The sequence below is a fragment of the Dendropsophus ebraccatus genome, chromosome 13 (assembly GCF_027789765.1).
Source record: "Dendropsophus ebraccatus isolate aDenEbr1 chromosome 13, aDenEbr1.pat, whole genome shotgun sequence".
Lineage (NCBI taxonomy): Eukaryota > Metazoa > Chordata > Amphibia > Anura > Hylidae > Dendropsophus > Dendropsophus ebraccatus.
Window position 1 is genome coordinate 7,089,429 of NC_091466.1, and position 25,170 is coordinate 7,114,598.

General features: G+C 50.0%; 1 protein-coding gene across 1 annotated transcript; it reads left to right on the forward strand.

The window, feature by feature from the left end:
- Nucleotides 1-3,368: 3,368 nt before the first annotated feature.
- B4GALT3 (beta-1,4-galactosyltransferase 3) lies at nt 3,369-24,651 on the forward strand. The gene is made up of 7 exons (XM_069951369.1): nt 3,369-3,477; nt 13,605-13,869; nt 15,213-15,448; nt 17,720-17,910; nt 19,825-19,947; nt 20,714-20,818; nt 23,465-24,651. The coding sequence occupies exons 2-7, from the start codon at nt 13,614-13,616 to the stop codon at nt 23,931-23,933; spliced, it is 1,380 nt and encodes a 459-aa protein (XP_069807470.1). The 5' UTR covers nt 3,369-3,477; nt 13,605-13,613; the 3' UTR covers nt 23,934-24,651.
- The last annotated feature ends 519 nt before the right edge of the window (nt 24,652-25,170 follow it).

Below are 25,170 nucleotides of genomic sequence, written 5' to 3' on the forward strand. Positions count from 1 at the left end.
ATACTGTAGATGTGTGTTTGTGATAGTTGTGATATATATAGATATAGGTGTGTGTGTGATATATAGATACAGATGTGTGTGTGTGATTGAGATATATATATATATATATATATATATATATAGAGAGAGAGAGAGAGAGAGAGAGAGATGTGTGTGTGTATATAGATATAGACAGACAGATACAACTGTGTATTCCCTCTATATACGGCCTCACTGGACCCGTCATCTGATCGCTCTGGATCACCGTCCGCCATTAAATATTCATTGGCTCCTTCCCCAGGTGAAGTCTCCATACGGTGGAGATGTGGGGGGGGGGGGGGGGGGGATCTGGGGTTTTCTCAATGAAATGTGTGACTAGGATTAAAAAAACATAGTTTATTATTTCCAAAAAATTGCGCCACACCTATCCTCAGGCTGTGTGTGGTATTGCAGCTCTGCCCCAAGGGGCACTCCACACATTTTAAGCTTCTAATATTTTCTAATAGGACATGAAAGCCGGGACGGACTCCTCTCAGCGTGAGCGGCTGTCACTGCCAGACGAGCCCCCGAAGTGAAGGGGGGACCCGGCGGCGATATTGTAGGACGACGCCGGGGAGGGTGGAGAGGTGGGACTAGCATGTTTGTCATGTTCTCTGCCAGGGCAGCAACATATTAAAAGTGTAAGATTTGTGGAGTGCCCCATTAAAGGGATTATGTGGGGAGCGGAGGAGCGTGCGATGTACAGCAGCTGCAGGAGGTCGCACAACTCTGTGCAGCTTTAAAGGGATTAAACTCCTTCTCCATCCAGAGGATGACCGGTGACTACTATCTGACTGTGAGGAGTCCCCTCTGTGGGTGATGGGAAGGGCAGGGTGTCAGCCTGTCGCGGACGTCATTTTGATGGTGTGTGAACACAGTCTATAACTGGAGCCGCAGGTATAGTTACTGCCCACAGACGTGTTTCTCTACCCTGGTAACCCCCTTTAAGATCAGGTTTCTTGCACGGATAACTTCATGGAATTTGTAAAACCCAAAACAAACAAGATTAAAAAAACTGGACAGTCCAGGTGTGAACCGGCCAGGTAAGGAGGGCTGACTGGCAGAAACAAGTCAGTCGGTGTGCTCTGCAGTGAGCGTGGGCAGAATGTTATGGGGGTGCACTGTGGTGTGGGCAATGTAATGTGTGAATGTGCACTAGTGTGTGATGTTTAAGTGTGCACTGCGGTGAGTGTGGGCAGAATGTGATGTGTGAGTGTGTGCAGTGTGATGTAAGTGTGCAGAATGTGATGTGTGTGTACACAGTGTGTGATGTAAGTGTGCACTGCGATGAATGTGTGTGAGTGTACACAGAGTGCGATGTAAGTGTGCACTGCCGTGAGTGTGGGCAGAGTGTGATGTAAGTGTGCACTGTGGTGAGTGTGGGCAGAGTGTGATGTAAGTGTGCACTGCGGTGAGTGTGGGCAGAGTGTGATGTAAGTGTGCACTGCGGTGAGTGTGGGCAGAGTGTGATGTAAGTGTGCACTGCGGTGAGTGTGGGCAGAGTGTGATGTAAGTGTGCACTGCGGTGAGTGTGGGCAGAGTGTAATGTAAGTGTGCACTGCGGTGAGTGTGGGCAGAGTGTGATGTAAGTGTGCACTGCAGTGAGTGTGCACAGTGTGATGTAAGTGTGCACTGCGGTGAGTGTGGGCAGAGTGTGATGTAAATGTGCACTGCGGTGAGTGTGGGCAGGGTGTAATGTAAGTGTGCACTGCGGTGAGTGTGGGCAGAGTGTGATGTAAGTGTGCTCTGGGGTGAGTGTGGGCAGAGTGTGATGTAAGTGTGCACTGCGGTGAGTGTGATGTAAGTATGCACTGCGGTGAGTGTGCAGAGTGTGATGTAAGTGTGCACTGCGGTGAATGTGATGTAAGTGTGCACTGCGGTGAGTGTGGGCAGAGTGTGATGTAAGTGTGCACTGCGGTGAGTGTGCAGAGTGTGATGTAAGTGTGCACTGCAGTGAGTGTGGGCAGAGTGTGATGTAAGTGTGCACTGCAGTGAGTGTGCACAGAGTGTGATGTAAGTGTGCACTGCGGTGAGTGTGCACAGAGTGTGATGTAAGTGTGCACTGCGGTGAGTGTGGGCAGAGTGTGATGTAAGTGTGCACTGCGGTGAGTGTGATGTTAAGTGTGCACTGCGGTGAATGTGATGTAAGTGTGCACTGCGGTGAGTGTGCACAGTGTGATGTAAGTGTGCACTGCGGTGAGTGCACAGAGTGTGATGTAAGTGTGCACTGCGGTGAGTGTGCACAGAGTGTGATGTAAGTGTGCACTGCGGTGAGTGTGGGCAGAGTGTGATGTAAGTGTGCACTGCGGTGAGTGTGGGCAGAGTGTGATGTAAGTGTGCACTGCGGTGAGTGTGCACAGAGTGTGATGTAAGTGTGCACTGCGATGAGTGTGCACAGAGTGTGATGTAAGTGTGCACTGCGGTGAGTGTGCACAGAGTGTGATGTAAGTGTGCACTGCGATGAGTGTGCACAGAGTGTGATGTAAGTGTGCACTGCGGTGAGTGTGCACAGAGTGTGATGTAAGTGTGCACTGCGGTGAGTGTGGGCAGAGTGTGATGTAAGTGTGCACTGCGGTGAGTGTGCACAGAGTGTGATGTAAGTGTGCACTGCGGTGAGTGTGGGCAGAGTGTGATGTAAGTGTGCACTGCGGTGAGTGTGCACAGAGTGTGATGTAAGTGTGCACTGCGGTGAGTGTGGGCAGAGTGTGATGTAAGTGTGCACTGCGGTGAGTGTGCACAGAGTGTGATGTAAGTGTGCACTGCAGTAAGTGTGGGCAGAGTGTGATGTAAGTGTGCACTGCGGTGAGTGTGGGCAGAGTGTGATGTAAGTGTGCACTGCGGTGAGTGTGGGCAGAGTGTGATGTAAGTGTGCACTGCGGTGAGTGTGGGCAGAGTGTGATGTAAGTGTGCACTGCGGTGAGTGTGGGCAGAGTGTGATGTAAGTGTGCACTGCGGTGAGTGTGGGCAGAGTGTGATGTAAGTGTGCACTGCGGTGAGTGTGGGCAGAGTGTGATGTAAGTGTGCACTGCGGTGAGTGTGGGCAGAGTGTGATGTAAGTGTGCACTGCAGTAAGTGTGGGCAGAGTGTGATGTAAGTGTGCACTGCAGTGAGTGTGGGCAGAGTGTGATGTAAGTGTGCACTGCGGTGAGTGTGGGCAGAGTGTGATGTAAGTGTGCACTGCGGTGAGTGTGGGCAGAGTGTGATGTAAGTGTGCACTGCGGTGAGTGTGGGCAGAGTGTGATGTAAGTGTGCACTGCGGTGAGTGTGGGCAGTGCGTGCTCTGCAGTCTGTGTTTGGGGAAGCAGGGGGAGGAGGAGGAGTATGGTTAGAGGAGGAGGAGGAGGAGCGACAGCAGGCAGAGAGGAAGGGAGGGGAGATGCTGGGGCCATGACAGAGACATTCTGCTCTATGAAGCCTTCTAATCCCAGATCCTAGAGATCAACATCTGCAGCCACTGAGGTGAGTGAGTGTGAGTGGGCCAGGGAGCTGACACTCAGGTGCAATGCTCTGCCCATCCCCCCCCATGCATGAGCCCCCATCATGTCAGCAGCACATACCCCTCCTGCCTCCTCACCGCTCTCCTGCATGGACTGTAAGCTCCTGGGTGCAGTGAGGAGGGCAGTGGTGCTGGTTGTACATCGCTCCGGCGTACAGTGGAGCCTCATACACTGAGGACATTTATTATCAGGACATAACGGAAACCATCATGAGACAGAAGGCTGGCAGCAGTGCTGGCGAGGGGTTAACAGGTTGTTGTGTGGTGCTGGGGGTCGTGTTCTGGGATGATGGGTGGAGTAGTCGGCCCCATTACTCTCCCTGATGATGGATACAGAGAGGTATATATATATATATATATATATATATATATATATATATATATATATATATATATACAGTTATATCATTATCTCTGGGTAACAGGAAATCACTTCATACAAACTGACGGCAAATTTCCACTTTTACGCCCTTCCTTCACTGGGGTTAAATTCTCCATTTTAATTATTTTATTATTTAGCGACGTCCTTCATTTTCTTTTGTTTTTATTTGAAATGTAAGTTTTTATAATTTATGTAATTTTACTTATTTTTAATTATTTTTTTAATTAAGTAACGGTCGGTGCGGGGTTGCAGTGTGGTAGTTGGTCAGTGCGGGATTGTGGTGTGGTAGTTGGTCAGGGTTGAGGTGCGGTGGTCAGTTGGTGTGGGGTTATGGTAGTCAGTCAGTGCAGGGTTGAGGTGCAGTAGTTGGTGGGTGCGGGGTTGCAGTGTGTTAGTTGGTGGGTGCGGGTTGCAGTTTGGTAGTTAGTCGGTGCGGGGTTGCAGTGTGGTAGTTGGTGGGTGTGGGGTTGCAGTGTGGTAGTTGGTGGGTGTGGGGTTGCAGTGTGGTAGTTGGTGGGTGCGGGGTTGCAGTGTGGTAGTTGGTGGGTGCGGGGTTGCAGTGTGGTAGTTGGTGGGTGCGGGTTGCAGTGTGGTAGTTAGTCGGTTCGGGGTTGCAGTGTGGTAGTTGGTCGGTGCGGGGTTGCAGTGTGGTAGTTGGTGGGTGCGGGGTTGCAGTGTGGTAGTTGGTGGGTGTGGGGTTGCAGTGTGGTAGTTGGTGGGTGCGGGGTTGCAGTGTGGTAGTTGGTCGGTGCGGGGTTGCAGTGTGTTAGTTGGTCGGTGCGGGGTTGCAGTGTGTTAGTTGGTCGGTGCGGGGTTGCAGTGTGGTAGTTGGTGGGTGCGGGGTTGCAGTGTGTTGGTTGGTGGGTGCGGGGTTGCAGTGTGGTAGTTGGTGGGTGCGGAGTTGCAGTGTGGTAGTTGGTGTGTGCGGGGTTGCAGTGTGGTAGTTGGTGGGTGCGGGGTTGCAGTGTGTTATTTGGTCGGTGCGGGGTTGCAGTGTGGTAGTTGGTGGGTGCGGGGTTGCAGTGTGGTAGTTGGTGGGTGCGGGGTTGCAGTGTGGTAGTTGGTGGGTGCGGGGGTTGCAGTGTGGTAGTTGGTGGGTGCGGGGGTTGCAGTGTGGTAGTTGGTGGGTGCGGGGTTGCAGTGTGTTAGTTGGTCGGTGCAGGGTTGCAGTGTGGTAGTTGGTCGGTGCGGGGTTGCAGTGTGGTAGTTGGTGGGTGCGGGGTTGCAGTGTGTTAGTTGGTGTGTGCGGAGTTGCAGTGTGGTAGTTGGTGTGTGCGGGGTTGCAGTGTGGTAGTTGGTGTGTGCGGGGTTGCAGTGTGGTAGTTGGTGGGTGCGGGGTTGCAGTGTGGTAGTTGGTGGGTGCGGGGTTGCAGTGTGGTAGTTGGTGGGCGCGGGGTTGCAGTGTGTTAGTTGGTGGGCGCGGGGTTGCAGTGTGGTAGTTGGTAGTTGGTGGGTGCAGGGTTGCAGTGTGGTAGTTGGTGGGTGCGGGGTTGTGGTAGTCAGTCAGTGCAGGGTTGTAGTCGCAGACAATAAGAGAGGGGTAATTCCGACGTGTTTCTTATACCCGGCTGCGGGCTGTGAGGATGCAGCTGCAAACAGTGGAAAGTTCCACATGGAAAATCCACAATAATTATGGCAGCGGTAAAGTGGCCGATATATACAAAGTGGCAGCCAAAGTGGCAGCCAGGCGGTGCGGATTCTGTATCACAGCTGCTCTATTGTGGCGTTGCATCCTCTGCGCATTTAACTTCATTGCAATCCGCAATAAATCTGCAGGTGATCCAGACCTGACTGCAGATCTGCAGCAAACAGAAGTCCTGCACATAAAGTCAGTGTGCCGGCCGCCTGGGGCGCAGGAGATGCAGTGAAGATGAGAGGCTCCCCGCCAGTACCTGCAGATTATTACACCGCCTCGGGCTGCGGATTCTGCTGCAGTTGGGGATGCGGATTGGCAGTATCTTTGATGCGGTTTTGACCTATTCTGTCATAGAGCATAAGTGGGGAACTTGACGCCCTACGGCGGGTGCAGGACTACCACTCCCATCATCTCTGGACAGCCACAGGGTTGTTGGGGATTTGTAGTTTTGCAGCAGATCACGGTGTGAACTACGACGTAAACAGCAAAGGAAAGCAGTAATAATCAGGCAGCGGAGGCGGCTGAGGTCCGGGGGAGTCTGCACGCTGCACCGGTAGACTGGCTGCTCACTCCCCATCCACACATGCATGGAAAGCGCGCTGCAGCTGAGGCACGGCCATGCTCCCGCACACACACAGTGGAATGAGCAAAATCCGCAACCAGATCCACGTGGAACACTGGCAGATTGGTGGCAGATTATCCACGGCTTATCCGCCTGTGTGAGCGATCCGCTGCTATAAGCTGGGGATTTGTAGTATCATGGAGGCGGCAGTCAGGACGGGAAACGTGTCTGGTGTACGACGTGTCGGTATGTTGGGGAAATCCATGACGGATTTACTGCATAAAAGCTTCAGGTGTGTGGACCCAACCCTGAAGAACAAACTTCCTCCATGTCATAGGACCCTGCGGACGCCGCGTGCGGGCACAACTGTGTGTGTAACTCTCCTCCACAGCAACGCTCACACCAATACAATAGACGTATCAGTGTGCAGAGCGTCCGCGCCACCTCTATTGTGCTCCGGCGTACACTCACCATCATCTACCCTCTCACCTGATCTCAGGTTCTGTCACCGGAAATTCAAGCGGTATCCACGCGTAATGTTCTGCATATTCCGCTATTTCGCCTGTAAAATATGTCCCACTCAATAGGATTTCTGCTCGGTTGTTCACATGGCAGAATTTACATGCGGAGTGTCCCTCTGTGGATTCGCTACAAATCCCATAGAAGTCATTGGGGCTTTGAATTTCCGCTCAAATTCTGCGCTCAAAACTTTTTAATTCCTCAGTGTGAACATATCCTTAGTGTAGTTATATACAGTAGAGTTATACAGTGTAGTTATATATAGTGTGGTTATACAGTGTAGTTATATATAGTGTGGTTATATATAGTGTAGTTATATATAGTGTGGTTATACAGTGTAGTTATATACAGTGTAGTTATAGAGTTATACAGTGTAGTTATATACAGTGTAGTTATAGAGTTATACAGTGTAGTTATATACAGTAGAGTTATACAGTGTAGTTATATATAGTGTGGTTATACAGTGTAGTTATATATAGTATAGTTATATATAGTGTAGTTATATATAGTGTGGTTATACAGTGTAGTTATATACAGTGTAGTTATAGAGTTATACAGTGTAGTTATATCAATGTAGTTATATACAGTTATACAGTGTAGTTATATACAGTGTAGTTATAGAGTTATACAGTGTAGTTATATCAATGTAGTTATATACAGTTATACAGTGTAGTTATATACAGTGTAGTTATAGAGTTATACAGTGTAGTTATAGAGTTATACAGTGTAGTTATAGAGTTATACAGTGTAGTTATATACAGTGTAGTTATAGAGTTATACAGTGTAGTTATATACAGTGTAGTTATAGAGTTATACAGTGTAGTTATATACAGTGTAGTTATAGAGTTATACAGTGTAGTTATATACAGTGTAGTTATAGTTATACAGTGTAGTTATATACAGTGTAGTTATAGAGTTATACAGTGTAGTTATATACAGTGTAGTTATAGAGTTATACAGTGTAGTTATATACAGTGTAGTTATAGTTATACAGTGTAGTTATATACAGTGTAGTTATAGAGTTATACAGTGTAGTTATATACAGTGTAGTTATAGAGTTATACAGTGTAGTTATAGAGTTATACAGTGTAGTTAGTTTATTGTAGACGTCTGTGCTATGATCCTCGATGTTCGCGGTTTCGCCTCCTTCTGTAGGAGGATTCTTTCTGTCTCCAAGGCATTGAGTGTCTTGTGACCACTGTTGGCCATGGTGGTGGTGGTGGGGGGTGTATGTGACAGCTTTCTACCTCCTGACTGGCTCTATGTTGGGTCATGTGACTGGTCCTATTAGTGAATGTTCCAGAACAATGGTGCTTCCTGACCTGTGACCCTCCATCTCCCAGCATCACTGACAGCCGGGCCAATATTGCAGGGACGTCCAGTCTATCTTTGTTAGATAGCTGAATGCAGTCTCTTGCTCTCTTTTATCTACCAGCGATGTATAGGATACGTGACAATAGGCGTCTATAGGAGATGTAGATACAATGGCGGCCATCCCCATTGTACTTTTATGTAACATGGTAATATTGGTGTTTTGGAGGGGATCCTGAGGTATTGTGGGGGATAAGGAGCAATCCTCAGAAGGACAACCTGTAAACAGTGCGCCTGGTGGACGGAGTCCAGAACTACAACTCCCAGCATGGTTGGGCCAATGTGCAACAACGACTTAATGGCCCTTTCATCTCCCCCTGCGTCACAGTCAGTAGTGTCCCCCCATATCTTCCTGTATCCTGTATCTGTATATATTGGTTTGTTTTCTGGGACCTGTGTCCTCCTGTCTCTGTCCTGGCAGCCATATTGGTTGTCTCGCTGTGTTCTCTGGTACCTCCATCACCCCCTGTATGTGTCCTGGCAGCCATATTGGTTGTCTCGCTGTGTTCTCTGGTACCTCCATCACCCCCTGTATGTGTCCTGGCAGCCATATTGGTTGTCTCGCTGTGTTCTCTGGTACCTCCATCACCCCCTGTATGTGTCCTGGCAGCCATATTGGTTGTCTCGCTGTGTTCTCTGGTACCTCCATCACCCCCTGTATGTGTCCTGGTAGCCATATTGGTTGTCTCGCTGTGTTCTCTGGTACCTCCATCACCCCCTGTATGTGTCCTGGCAGCCAAATTGGCTGTCTCGCTGTGTTCTCTGGTACCTCCATCACCCCCTGTATGTGTCCTGGCAGCCATATTGGTTGTCTCGCTGTGTTCTCTGGTACCTCCATCACCCCCTGTATGTGTCCTGGCAGCCATATTGGTTGTCTCGCTGGGTTCTCTGGTACCTCCATCACCCCCTGTATGTGTCCTGGCAGCCATATTGGTTGTCTCGCTGTGTTCTCTGGTACCTCCATCACCCCCTGTATGTGTCCTGGCAGCCATATTGGTTGTCTCGCTGGGTTCTCTGGTACCTCCATCACCCCCTGTATGTGTCCTGGCAGCCATATTGGTTGTCTCGCTGTGTTCTCTGGTACCTCCATCACCCCCTGTATGTGTCCTGGCAGCCATATTGGTTGTCTCGCTGGGTTCTCTGGTACCTCCATCACCCCCTGTATGTGTCCTGGCAGCCATATTGGTTGTCTCGCTGTGTTCTCTGGTACCTCCATCACCCCCTGTATGTGTCCTGGCAGCCATATTGGTTGTCTCGCTGTGTTCTCTGGTACCTCCATCACCCCCTGTATGTGTCCTGGCAGCCATATTGGTTGTCTCGCTGTGTTCTCTGGTACCTCCATCACCCCCTGTATGTGTCCTGGCAGCCATCTTGGTTGTCTCTCTGTGTTCCCTGTGACCGGCGGGCTCGGCTCTGGACACATTTCACGGATAGTTTTCTTTTTGTTGTCTTTGTCATTAAAGGGTAGGAGAGGCGAGAGTGTATATGTATATTTGTATATGGCAGCTACAGTAGGGGCAAATCCTTAACCCAACATTGTAAGTTCATATACCGACATGTATGATGAGCTAGAGGCAATGGGGTGGCTTAGATACACCTACTCAGCATAGAGTATCACACATAAAATGCTTAGATACTCCATTCTGCATTGCTCTTGTCACACACGATGACATCAGTTGTCATGCAGCTGTATACGGCTGTATTCACCTGTCAGCCATGGATGCCACTGCCTCGGCTCCGGGGCGCCCCCTGCCTTCTGTACAGGGCACTACCTCCCTGCCTGCACCAGTTCTAGGTCTTGTATGTGGATGGTTGTATTCTGGGGCTGCCGGGTGATTGTACGGTGCAAGGCCCCTGAATGGTTACAACCTGGACATGGAGGACGGTGGGGGTCCCCAACATCCAGCTGGAGCCCATTGTCTGCTATTATTGTCAGGGGATCTGCAATAAGATGGTCCATTGATATGACTGGGGGTCCCTCCTTACTCTTCATGTAAGGGTGGGGCCCCCAGTGATCGGGGAACTGACAGACACCCCAGACACTTCCAGGAGAATCGGAAGACGAGGAAGAGGAAAATGACTCGGGTACTGAGGTAAAGGCTGGCGGTTGCCATGCAGTGCCTGTTGCTATGTAATTTTATGATATGTGATCTGTATATGGGAATGCTTATATCTATGCTGAAAAGTCTCTGCAGTGTCCCCATAATAGCCTCAGCTGCTGCAGAACCTCATCATACTACACCTCAGCTGCTGCAGAACCTCATCCTACTACACCTCAGCTGCTGCAGAACCTCATCCTACTGCACCTCAGCTGCTGCACAACCTCATCATACACACCTCAGCTGCTGCAGAACCTCATCCTACTGCACCTCAGCTGCTGCAGAACCTCATCCTACCACACCTCAGCTGCTGCAGAACTTCATCCTACTACACCTCAGCTGCTGCAGAACCTCATCCTACTACACCTCAGCTGCTGCAGAACCTCATCCTACCACACCTCAGCTGCTGCAGAACCTCATCCTACCACACCTCAGCTGCTGCAGAACCTCATCCTACTGCACCTCAGCTGCTGCAGAACCTCATCCTACTGCACCTCAGCTGCTGCAGAACCTCATCCTACTGCACCTCAGCTGCTGCAGAACTTCATCCTACTACACCTCAGCTGCTGCAGAACCTCATCCTACTACACCTCAGCTGCTGCAGAACCTCATCCTACTACACCTCAGCTGCTGCAGAACCTCATCCTACTGCACCTCAGCTGCTGCAGAACCTCATCATACTACACCTCAGCTGCTGCAGAACCTCATCCTACTGCACCTCAGCTGCTGCAGAACCTCATCCTACTGCACCTCAGCTGCTGCACAACCTCATCCTACTACACCTCAGCTGCTGCAGAACCTCATCCTACTACACCTCAACTGCTGCACAACCTCATCCTACTACACCTCAGCTGCTGCAGAACCTCATCCTACTGCACCTCAGCTGCTGCAGAACCTCATCCTACTGCACCTCAGCTGCTGCAGAACCTCATCATACTACACCTCAGCTGCTGCAGAACCTCATCCTACTACACCTCAGCTGCTGCACAACCTCATCCTACTACACCTCAGCTGCTGCAGAACCTCATCATACTACACCTCAGCTGCTGCACAACCTCATCCTACTACACCTCAGCTGCTGCAGAACCTCATCATACTACACCCCATCTGCTGCACAACCTCATCCTACTACACCTCAGCTGCTGCAGAACCTCATCCTACTGCACCTCAGCTGCTGCAGAACCTCATCATACTACACCTCAGCTGCTGCAGAACCTCATCCTACTGCACCTCAGCTGCTGCAGAACCTCATCCTACTACACCTCAGCTGCTGCAGAACCTCATCCTACTGCACCTCAGCTGCTGCAGAACCTCATCCTACTACACCTCAGCTGCTGCACAACCTCATCATACTGCACCTCAGCTGCTGCACAACCTCATCCTACACCTCAGCTTCTGCAGAACCTCATCCTACTGAACCTCAGCTGCTGCAGAACCTCATCCTACTACACCTCAGCTGCTGCAGAACCTCATCATACTACACCTCAGCTGCTGCACAACCTCATCCTACTACACCTCAGCTGCTGCAGAACCTCATCATACTACACCTCAGCTGCTGCACGACCTCATCCTACTACACCTCAGCTGCTGCAGGACCTCATCATACTACACCTCAGCTGCTGCAGAACCTCATCCTACTACACCTCAGCTGCTGCACAACCTCATCATACTACACCTCAGCTGCTGCAGAACCTCATCCTACTGCACCTCAGCTGCTGCAGAACCTCATCCTACTGCACCTCATCTGCTGCAGAACCTCATCCTACTACACCTCAGCTGCTGCAGAACCTCATCCTACTACACCTCAGCTGCTGCAGAACCTCATCCTACTACACCTCAGCTGCTGCAGAACCTCATCCTACTGCACCTCAGCTGCTGCAGAACCTCATCCTACTGCACCTCAGCTGCTGCAGAACCTCATCATACTACACCTCAGCTGCTGCAGAACCTCATCCTACTACACCTCAGCTGCTGCAGAACCTCATCCTACTACACCTCAGCTGCTGCAGAACCTCATCCTACTGCACCTCAGCTGCTGCAGAACCTCATCCTACTGCACCTCAGCTGCTGCAGAACCTCATCATACTACACCTCAGCTGCTGCAGAACCTCATCCTACTACACCTTAGCTGCTGCAGAACCTCATCCTACTACACCTCAGCTGCTGCAGAACCTCATCCTACTACACCTCAGCTGCTGCACAACCTCATCCTACTACATCCCAGCTCAGCTGCTGCAGAACCTCATCATACTACACCTCAGCTGCTGCAGAACCTCATACTACACCTCAGCTGCTGCAGAACCTCATCATACTACACCTCAGCTGCTGCAGAACCTCATACTACATTTCAGCTGCTGCAGGACCTCATCATACTACACCTCAGCTGCTGCAGAACCTCATCCTACTACACCTCAGCTGCTGCAGAATCTCATCCTACTATACCTCAGCTGCTGCAGAACCTCATCCTACTACACCTCAGCTGCTGCAGAACCTCATCTTACTATACCTCAGCTGCTGCAGAACCTCATCATACTACACCTCAGCTGCTGCAGAACCTCATCCTACTGCACCTCAGCTGCTGCAGAACCTCATCCTACTACACCTCAGCTGCTGCAGAACCTCATACTACACCTCAGCTGCTGCAGAATCTGATACTACACCTCAGCTGCTGCAGAACCTCATCCTACTACACCTCAGCTGCTGCAGAACCTCATCATACTACACCTCAGCTGCTGCAGAACCTCATCCTACTGCACCTCAGCTGCTGCAGAACCTCATCCTACTACACCTCAGCTGCTGCAGAACCTCATCATACTACACCTCAGCTGCTGCACAACCTCATCCTACTACACCTCAGCTGCTGCAGAACCTCATCATACTGCACCTCAGCTGCTGCAGAACCTCATCCTACTGCACCTCAGCTGCTGCAGAACCTCATCATACTACACCTCAGCTGCTGCAGAACCTCATCCTACTACACCTCAGCTGCTGCACAACCTCATCATACTACACCTCAGCTGCTGCACAACCTCATCCTACTACACCTCAGCTGCTGCACAACCTCATCCTACTGCACCTCAGCTTCTGCACAACCTCATCCTACTACACCTCAGCTTCTGCACAACCTCATCCTACTACACCTCAGCTGCTGCAGAACCTCATCATACTACACCCCAGCTGCTGCACAACCTCATCCTACTACACCTCAGCTGCTGCAGAACCTCATCCTACTGCACCTCAGCTGCTGCAGAACCTCATCCTACTACACCTCAGCTGCTGCAGAACCTCATCCTACTGCACCTCAGCTGCTGCAGAACCTCATCCTACTACACCTCAGCTGCTGCAGAACCTCATCCTACTGCACCTCAGCTGCCGCAGGACGTCATAATACACATCACATACTAGATACAAGTTCCCCCACCCCATGACAATCCAGTAGAAATTCCCATATCTGCTCCTCCTCTGTCTCCGTTACATTGTGCCGCTACTGCATAAGTAATGTCGCTGTCTGTGTCTTACAGATCAGGAAGATGATCCGTCGTGTCCTGGAACGACCGTGTACACTGGCTATGCTGATCGGCTTCCAGTTTGCTTTTATGGTGTATTTCTCGTTCGGTGGACTGCGCAGCCTGGCCTCCATCTTTGGTCGATCTCCAGAGCCTAGCTTTGACTATACCCGAACCCACGATGTATACACCAACCTCACCCGTCTGCAGGCAACGCTTCACCCTAGAACCCACATGACTGGTTTACTACCATGGTGCCCAGAAAAATCACCACACTTGTGTGAGTAACATAATACTGCCCCTTATGTACAAGTGTATAAATCCTATAATACTGCTCCTATATACAAGAATATAACTACTATAATACTGCTCTCTATATACAGGAATATAACTACTATAATACTGCTCCTATATACAGGGATATAACTACTATAATACTGCTCCCTATATACAGGAATATAACTACTATAATACTGCTCCTATATACAGGAATATAACTACTATAATACTGCTCCTATATACAGGGATATAACTACTATAATACTGCTCCTATATACAGGAATATAACTACTATAATACTGCTCCTATATACAGGGATATAACTACTATAATACTGCTCCTATATACAGGAATATAACTACTATAATACTGCCCCCTATATACAGGAATATAACTACTATAATACTGCTCCCTATATACAGGAATATAACTACTATAATACTGCTCCCTATATACAGGGATATAACTACTATAATACTGCTCCTATATACAGGGATATAACTACTATAATACTGCTCCTATATACAGGAATATAACTACTATAATACTGCTCCCTATATACAGGAATATAACTACTATAATACTGCTCCCTATATACAGGGATATAACTACTATAATACTGCTCCTATATACAGGGATATACTATAATACTGCTCCCTATATACAGGGATATAACTACTATAATACTGCTCCTATATACAGGAATATAACTACTATAATACTGCCCCCTATATACAGGGATATAACTACTATAATACTGCTCCTATATACAGGAATATAACTACTATAATACTGCTCCCTATATACAGGAATATAACTACTATAATACTGCTCCCTATATACAGGGATATAACTACTATAATACTGCTCCTATATACAGGGATATACTATAATACTGCTCCCTATATACAGGGATATAACTACTATAATACTGCTCCTATATACAGGAATATAACTACTATAATACTGCCCCCTATATACAGGAATATAACTACTATAATACTGCTCCTATATACAGGAATATAACTACTATAATACTGCTCCCTATATACAGGAATATAACTACTATAATACTGCCTCCTATATACAGGGATATAACTACTATAATACTGCTCCTATATACAGGAATATAACTACTATAATACTGCTCCTATATACAGGGATATACTATAATACTGCTCCCTATATACAGGGATATAACTACTATAATACAGCTCCTATATACAAGAATATAACTACTATAATACTGCCGCCTGTCTATAAGGGCTTGGGTTCATAGTGGGGGGATATGTTACTACAGTTATAATATAGGATGATGAAGGTGTTCCTCCTCTTCCTCCTCAGTGGGTCCTATAACAGTCACCTTCAGCCGGGTCCCCACCCTCCGCCGGATACAGGAGAAGAATCCTATGGTCAGAGCAGGCGGTAGATATCGGCCTCCTAACTGTGAGCCGCGCCATAAAACGGCAGTGATCATCCCTCACCGCAACCGGGAGACGCACCTGAGGCACCTGCTCTACTACCTGCACCCCTTCCTGCAGCGCCAGCAGCTCCACTATGGCATCTACATCATACACCAGGTGAGCGCTGCCCCCTGTGCCTCATGCCTCGTACCTCCCTCTATACACTGCCGTGCCTCGTACCTCCCTCTATACACTGCCGTGCCTCGTGCCTCCCACCTCTATACACTGCCGTGCCTCGTGCCTCCCACCTCTATACACTGCCGTGCCTCGTACCTCCCTCTATACACTGCCGTGCCTCGTACCTCCCTCTATACACTGCCGTGCCTCGTACCTCCCTCTATACACTGCCGTGCCTCGTGCCTCCTACCTCTATACACTGCCGTGCCTCGTACCTCCCTCTATACACTGCCGTGCCTCGTACCTCCCTCTATACACTGCCGTGCCTCGTACCTCCCTCTATACACTGCCGTGCCTCGTGCCTCCTACCTCTATACACTGCCGTGCCTCGTACCTCCCTCTATACACTGCCGTGCCTCGTACCTCCCTCTATACACTGCCGTGCCTCCTACCTCTATACACTGCCATGCCTTGTACCTCCCTCTATACATTGCCGTGCCTTGTACCTCCCTCTATACACCGCCGTGCCTCGTAGCTCCCTCTATACACTGCCGTGCCTCGTAGCTCCCTCTATACACTGCCGTGCCTCGTAGCTCCCTCTATACACTGTCGTGCCTCCTACCTCCCCCTATACACTGCCGTGCCTCGTACCTCCCCCTATACACTGCCGTGCCTCGTACCTCCCTCTATACACTGCCGTGCCTCGTACCTCCCCCTGTACACTGCCATGCCTCGTACCTCCCTCTGTACACTGCCGTGCCTTGTACCTTCCTCTATACACTGCCGTGCCTCGTACCTCCTTCTATACACTGCCGTGCCTCGTACCTCCCTCTATACACTGCCGTGCCTCGTACCTCCCCCTATACACTGCCGTGCCTCGTACCTCCCTCTATACACTGCCGTGCCTTGTACCTCCCTCTATACACTGCCGTGCCTCGTGCCTCCCTCTATACACTGCCGTGCCTCGTGCCTCCCTCTATACACTGCCGTGCCTCCTACTTCTATACACTGCTGTGCCTCGTACCTCCCTCTATATACCGCCATGCGATGTACCTCCCTCTATACACTGCAGTGCCTTGTACCTCCCTCTATACACTGCCGTGCCTCGTACCTCCCTCTATACACTGCCGTGCCTGGTACATCCCTCTATACACCGCCGTGCCTCCTACCTCCCTCTATACACTGCCGTGCCTCCTACCTCCCTCTATACACTGCCGTGCCTCCTACCTCCCTCTATACACTGCCGTGCCTCCTACCTCTATACACTGCCGTGCCTCCTACCTCCCTCTATACACTGCCGTGCCTCCTACCTCCCTCTATACACTGCCGTGCCTCGTACCTCCCTCTATACACTGCCGTGCCTCGTACCTCCCTCTATACACTGCCGTGCCTTGTACCTCCCTCTATATAGCGCCGTGCCTCGTACCTCTATACACTGCCGTGCCTCCTGCCTCCCTCTATACACTGCCGTGCCTCGTGCCTCCCTCTATACACTGCCGTGCCTCCTGCCTCCCTCTATACACTGCCGTGCCTCGTGCCTCCCTCTATACACTGCCGTGCCTCGTGCCTCCCTCTATACACTGCCGTGCCTCCCTCTATACACTGCCGTGCCTTGTAGCTCCCTCTATACACTGCCGTGCCTCCTACTTCTATACACTGCCGTACCTCCCTCTATACACTGCTGTGCCTCGTACCTCCCTCTATATACCGCCGTGCGATGTACCTCCCTCTATACACTGCCGTGCCTCGTACCTCCCTCTATACACTGCTGTGCCTCGTACCTCCCTCTATATACCGCCGTGCGATGTACCTCCCTCTATATACCGCTGTGCCTCGTACCTCCCTCTATACACTGCTGTGCCTCGTACCTCCCTCTATACACTGCTGTGCCTCGTACCTCCCTCTATATACCGCCATGCGATGTACCTCCCTCTATACACTGCCGTGCCTTGTACCTCCCTCTATACACTGCTGTGCCTCGTACCTCCCTCTATACACTGCCGTGCCTCGTACCTCCCTCTATACACTGCTGTGCCTCGTACCTCCCTCTATATACCGCCGTGCCTTGTACCTCCCTCTATACACTGCTGTGCCTCGTACCTCCCTCTATATACCGCCGTGCCTTGTACCTCCCTCTATATACCGCCGTGCCTTGTACCTCCCTCTATACACTGCTGTGCCTCGTACCTCCCTCTATATACCGCCGTGCCTTGTACCTCCCTCTATATACCGCCGTGCCTCACGTCTTGGGGTTGTATATATTTTCTGCAGTCGGGAAACTCGACATTTAATCGGGCGAAGCTCCTGAATGTTGGGGTGAAGGAGGCAATGAAGGACGAGGACTGGGACTGTCTCTTCCTCCATGATGTGGATCTCATCCCGGAGAACGACCACAACCTGTACGTGTGCGACCCCTGGAGCCCCAAACACGCATCAGTCGCCATGAACAAGTTCAGCTACAGGTGAGGATATATATATACACTACTGCCACCACTGGGGGCGCTAACTGCAAATGGGCTTATACTGTCCCTATACACTTACTATGTATATGGTGAGCTCCCCCTAGAGGTGGCGGCAAATATATACTATGTCTGTGTACTGTGAGCTCCCCCTAGGGGTGATGGTATCATATACCGCTATGTCTGTGTACTGTGAGCTCCCCCTAGGGGTGATGGTATCATATACCGCTAAGTCTGTGTACTGTGAGCTCCCCCTAGGGGTGATGGTATCATATACCGCTATGTCTGTGTACTGTGAGCTCCCCCTAGGGGTGATGGTATCATATACCGCTATGTCTGTGTACTGTGAGCTCCCCCTAGGGGTGATGGTATCATATACCGCTATGTCTGTGTACTGTGAGCTCCCCCTAGGGGTGATGGTATCATATACCGCTATGTCTGTGTACTGTGAGCTCCCCCTAGGGGTGATGGTATCATATACCGCTATGTCTGTGTACTGTGAGCTCCCCCTAGGGGTGATGGTATCATATACCGCTATGTCTGTGTACTGTGAGCTCCCCCTAGGGGTGATGGTATCATATACCGCTAAGTCTGTGTACTGTGAGCTCCCCCTAGGGGTGATGGTATCATATACCGCTAAGTCTGTGTACTGTGAGCTCCCCCTAGGGGTGATGGTATCATATACCGCTATGTCTGTGTACTGTGAGCTCCCCCTAGGGGTGATGGTATCATATACCGCTATGTCTGTGTACTGTGAGCTCCCCCTAGGGGTGATGGTATCATATACCGCTATGTCTGTGTACTGTGAGCTCCCCCTAGGGGTGATGGTATCATATACCGCTATGTCTGTGTACTGTGAGCTCCCCCTAGGGGTGATGGTATCATATACCGCTATGTCTGTGTACTGTGAGCTCCCCCTAGGGGTGATGGTATCATATACCGCTATATCTGTGTGGTGGGAGGGGACCTTTTAAAGGAGAAGTCAGACGAAAATCTTCCCCAAAAGTTATACAAATCCCCAATATACACATATTACGGGAAATGCTTATAAAGGGCTTCTTTCCCTGCACTTACTACTGCATCAAGGCGTCACTTCCTGGATAACATGGTGATGTCACTTCCTGGATAACATGGTGACGTCACTTCCTGGATAACATGGTGATGTCACTTCCTGGATAACATGGTGATGTCACTTCCCGGATAACATGGTGATGTCACTTCCCGGATAACACGGTGATGTCACTTCCCGGATAACACGGTGATGTCACTTCCCGGATAACACGGTGATGTCACTTCCCGGATAACAGGGTGACGTCACTGCTGGAGAGGATGATGGCAGGGGGACACTGAGCATCCCTCTGCCATCATCCTCTCCAGCAGCCACAGCCCGCACAGCTCTGGGAGTTGGGTTGTGACATCACCATGTTATCCAGGAAGTGACATCACCATGTTATCCAGGAAGTGACATCGCCATGTTATCCAGGAAGTGACATCACCATGTTATCCAGGAAGTGACATCATCATGTTTTCCAGGAAGTGACGTCACCCTGTTATCCAGGAAGTGACATCACCATGTTATCCAGGAAGTGACATCACCATGTTATCCAGGAAGTGACATCATCATGTTATCCAGGAAGTGACATCGCCCTGTTATCCAGGAAGTGAAGCCTTGATGCAGTAGTAAGTGCAGGGAAAGAAGCACTTTTTGTGCATTTCCCATAATAAGTGTATATTGGGGATTTGTATAACTATGGGGGGGCAATACAATACTTTAACAAAAAAATTTCCCCGGACTCCTCCTTTAAACCCATACAGATATATTATGGTTATAGTTGTGGTTATGGGGGCACTCTGCCCTCCATGTGGGCGTGGTTTATGGTATCCTGTGTCTCCATCATCTCTCTGCTTCCTCCACAGTCTCCCGTATCCGCAGTATTTTGGGGGGGTCTCTGCCGTGACCCCTGAACAATATATGAAGATGAACGGCTTCCCCAACGAGTACTGGGGGTGGGGAGGCGAGGACGACGACATAGCAACCAGGTAAGGGGCCCCACACCTGGACAGTCATGGGGTATCTAAGCCTGCCGTATGTAATAGTGCCAGCCAAGCAGGTGTATCTAAGCCTTCCATGTGTCATACTGCCTGACAAGCAGGGGTATCTAAGCCTGACATATCTCATACTGCCTGACAAGCAGGTGTATCTAAGCCTGACCTATCTCATACTGCCTGACAAGCAGGGGTATCTAAGCCTGACGTATCTCATACTGCCTGACAAGCAGGTGTATCTAATGGTGCGTTTACACAGACAGATTTATCTGACAGATCTTTGAAGTCAAAACCAGGAGCAGACTATAAACAGGGTGCAGGTCATAGAGGAAAGACTGGGATCTATCCTCTTTTTAAATCCATTCCTGGCTTTGGCTTCCAAAATCTGTCAGATAAATCTTTCTGTGTAAACGCACCCTAATCCGATCACATGTGATACTAACTGCTGTATCTAATCCGATCACATGTGATACTAACGGCTGTATCTAATCCGATCACATGTGATACTAACGGCTGTATCTAATCCGATCACATGTGATACTAACGGCCGTATCTAATTCTACCACGTGATATCTTGTCATGTGACATACTCTGCTGTACAATGCAGTGTGGGTACTGGGTGATCTTCTGTTCTCCTCCAGTAGGGGCATCAGTGAGCACTTCTAGTGTGAGCTCCTCTGGCTGCAGTACCTCGCCCCTCCTCAGGGGGCGCTATCACCAGGCTCTGTGCTGACCGGACGTGTCCTCCATGTTTCTGCAGGGTCCGTCTGGCTGGGATGAAGATCGCCCGTCCGCCCGTGTCTGTAGGTCACTACAAGATGGTGAAACACAAGGGCGACAGGGGGAACGAGGAGAACCCCCACAGGTGAGAACCACAACCCCCAGCATCCCCCTCACACTACTAATGACAGCGCGATAGTCTGCGGAGGACGGAGGGAGCGGCGGGAGTGGAGGATTATAGGCGGCTGAGAAGGAAACTATCTAATGGGATTAGAGAGTGAAATGTAAGAAGGCGAGAGATGAGAGGATTACAGATTATACAGGTGCCATCTGGAGGCCAAGCACAGGTACTACACTCCACATAAATCCCTGCAGATTATACAGGCGCCATCTGGAGGCCAAGCACAGGTACTACACTCCACATAAATCCCTGCAGATTATACAGGCGCCATCTGGAGGCCAAGCACAGGTACTACACTCCACATAAATCCCTACAGATTATACAGGTGCCATCTGGAGGCCAAGAGCAGGTACTACAGATCACATAAATCCCTACAGATTATACAGGCGCCATCTGGAGGCCAAACACAGGTACTACACTCCACATAAATCCCTGCAGATTATACAGGCGCCATCTGGAGGCCAAGCACAGGTACTACACTCCACATAAACCTCTACAGATTATACAGGCGCCATCTGGAGGCCAAGAGCAGGTACTACTTTCCACATAAACCTCTACAGATTATACAGGTGCCATCTGGAGGCCAAGCACAGGTACTACACTCCACATAAATCCCTACAGATTATACAGGCGCCATCTGGAGGCCAAGCACAGGTACTACACTCCACATAAATCCCTACAGATTATACAGGCGCCATCTGGAGGCCAAGCACAGGTACTACACTCCACATAAATCCCTACAGATTATACAGGTGCCATCTGGAGGCCAAGCACAGGTACTACACTCCACATAAACCTCTACAGATTTGACAGGTGCCATCTGGAGGCCAAGAGCAGGTACTACACTCCACATAAACCTCTACAGATTATACAGGTGCCATCTGGAGGCCAAGAGCAGGTACTACACTCCACATAAACCTCTACAGATTATACAGGTGCCATCTGGAGGCCAAGCACAGGTACTACACTCCACATAAATCCCTGCAGATTATACAAGCGCCATCTGGAGGCCAAGCACAGGTACTACACTCCACATAAATCCCTGCAGATTATACAGGCGCCATCTGGAGGCCAAGAGCAGGTACTACAGGTCACATAAACCTCTACTGATTATACAGACGCCATCTGGAGGCCAAGCACAGGTACTACACTCCACATAAATCCCTGCAGATTATACAAGCGCCATCTGGAGGCCATGCACAGGTACTACACTGCACATAAACCTCTACTGATTATACAGGCGCCATCTGGAGGCCAAGCACAGGTACTACACTCCACATAAATCCCTGCAGATTATACAAGCGCCATCTGGAGGCCAAGAGCAGGTACTACAGGTCACATAAATCCCTGCAGATTATACAGGTGCCATCTGGAGGCCAAGCACAGGTACTACACTCCACATAAATCCCTGCAGATTATACAGGCGCCATCTGGAGGCCAAGAGCAGGTACTACAGGTCACATAAACCTCTACTGATTATACAGACGCCATCTGGAGGCCAAGAGCAGGTACTACAGGTCACATAAACCTCTACTGAGTATACAGGCGCCATCTGGAGGCTAAGAGCAGGAACTACAGGTCACATAAATCCCTGCAGATTATACAGGCGCCATCTGGAGGCCAAGAGCAGGTACTACAGGTCACATAAATCCCTGCAGATTATGCAGGCGCCATCTGGAGGCCAAGCACAAGTACTACACTCCACATAAATCCCTACAGATTATACAGGTGCCATCTGGAGGCCAAGAGCAGGTACTACAGATCACATAAATCCCTACAGATTATACAGGTGCCATCTGGAGGCCAAGAGCAGGTACTACAGGTCACATAAATCCCTGCAGATTATACAGGCGCCATCTGGAGGCCAAGAGCAGGTACTACAGGTCACATAAACCTCTACTGAGTATACAGGCGCCATCTGGAGGCCAAGCACAGGTACTACACTCCATATAAATCCCTACAGATTATACAGGTGTCATCTGGAGGCCAAGAGCAGGTACTACACTCCACATAAACCTCTACAGATTATACAGGTGCCATCTGGAGGCAAAGCACAGGTACTACACTCCATATAAATCCCTACAGATTATACAGGTGCCATTTGAGGCCAAGAGCAGGTACTACACTCCACATAAACCTCTACAGATTATACAGGTGCCATCTGGAGGCCAAGAGCAGGTACTACAGGACACATTAACCTCTACAGATTATACAGGCGTCATCTGGAGGCCAAGAGCAGGTACTACAGGTCACATAAACCTCTGATCATACAGGCGCCATCTGGAGGCCAAGAGCAGGTACTACAGGTCACATAAACCTCTGATTATACAGGCACCATCTGGAGGACAGACACAGGTACTACAGGTCACATAAATCTCTACAGATTATACAGGTGCCATCTGGAGGACAGACACAAGCACTATGTTGTATGAGTATAGTGAATGCAGCAGCTCTGGATGTGAGTGGTATATAGTTAATACAGGTATAGATACAACTAGTGTAAAATAAAACAAGTAAGGATGTAACAGGTCACTAGTTCACATGACTGCCATTTAAAGGGTCAGTGTCTCATTTACTGTGTATAACAGAGGTCTCCATTGTTTTGCACAGGTTTGACCTGCTAATCCGGACGCAGCGGATGTGGACGCAGGACGGGATGAACTCCCTGACCTACAAACTCCTGTCCAGAGAGCTGGAAGCCCTGTACACAAACATAACTGTGGATATTGGTGTGGACCCCAGATCCCAGAAGCCCCTGAGAACGCGGGGACCCACCCCCCCACCGGTAAAACATCACGGCAACAGTAGCAGAGACGGCTCCACCAGGGGGAAGCTGACCGTGTTAGTCCAGTCCACTAACAATAACACCACAGCCGAGAAGAAAAGAACAGCCCTGCTCCCTGCCCAGGATACTGCCCCCACCAGGAGGGTCTTCGGCACCCTCCAGGAGCAGGACGCCGCAGCTACGGACGCCTCTAAGAAGAGGCAGCAGAGGAGTCAGAAAACTACCACAAAGACTATGGCGGAAAACATAGAGAGGAGGCCGCACAACCAGACGGCCGGGGCCACACACCTCTGAGCTACGAGGATGGCTCATGTATCTATATGTGGGGTGCCAGCACCCTGTAACTACAGGAGGGCATCTGGGGTGCCAACACTTCGTCTGGGTGCACAGGATATGTCACTTCTGGGATATCAGGTCATCATGGCCGGACCAGTGCAGAACACATTGTGACGGACTCCCTATAGCCCTCCCCCGGCTGATATAAGAATGTGGCTTCTACCCCAGACGGGGGTATCTGCAGTCTCACAGCTCCCCCTCCCCCCACCCCACCCATTGAGTGCCTCATTGCACAAGGAAAATCAGGATTCACTGTGACTGTGGCCATGGAGTGAGCGTGGCCGCTCTGCCTTGTAGCCCCGGCCCCCGGGGACTACCTGTAACCTACCTGTACATACACCTGGAGATAGGAGATGCCTATATTTTACAAGGGATATATAATGCTCCGTGCTGTGCGCAGGGTCGTCCTACCTTCACACTTTCTCGCCCTGGGTGTGAGTAAGACAGTATTTCTTCCAAGTGTTCGTGGTGTCGGCACTGCCGCCGCTTCTATAGGACCTCTCTGGTTTTGTTGCCTCGTGTGATTGTTCACCGCAAATATTTTATTATTATTCTATTTATGAACTGGGAGACGCTGGATGAGTCCCGGGGGCAGATGTGCCGCCCCTCCCCCCTCAGGGTAGCCAGACACTGGTTTTATGGTGGGTGCGAGTTTCATTAAATTATTATGTGAAAATGACGTCTTATTCTCTGGATCGGTAAAAAAAGTGGTTGGCGGGGGAAGGGTGCGGACACTTGGGGTACAGGATAGTGACACGCTGACATTTGGGGTACAGGATAGTGACAATCAGGGTACAGGGTGGTGACACTCGGGGTACAGGATAGTGACACGCTGACATTTGGGGTACAGGATAGTGACAATCAGGGTACAGGGTGGTGACACTCGGGGTACAGGATAGTGACACGCTGACATTTGGGGTACAGGATAGTGACAATCAGGGTACAAGGTGGTGACACTCGGGGTACAGGATAGCGACACTCGGGGTACAGGATAGTGACACGCTGACATTTGGGGTACAGGATAGCGACACTCGGGGTACAGGATAATGACATGCTGACACTTTGGGTACAGACCATTACCGGTATATACAGGTACCATACATTATATATGGGATAATACCCCACCATACAGCAGGATTAGGGGTCTCTGCTCTCTGTATTATAATGTTTAGATTTCACTGCCAGTCGGAGGAGC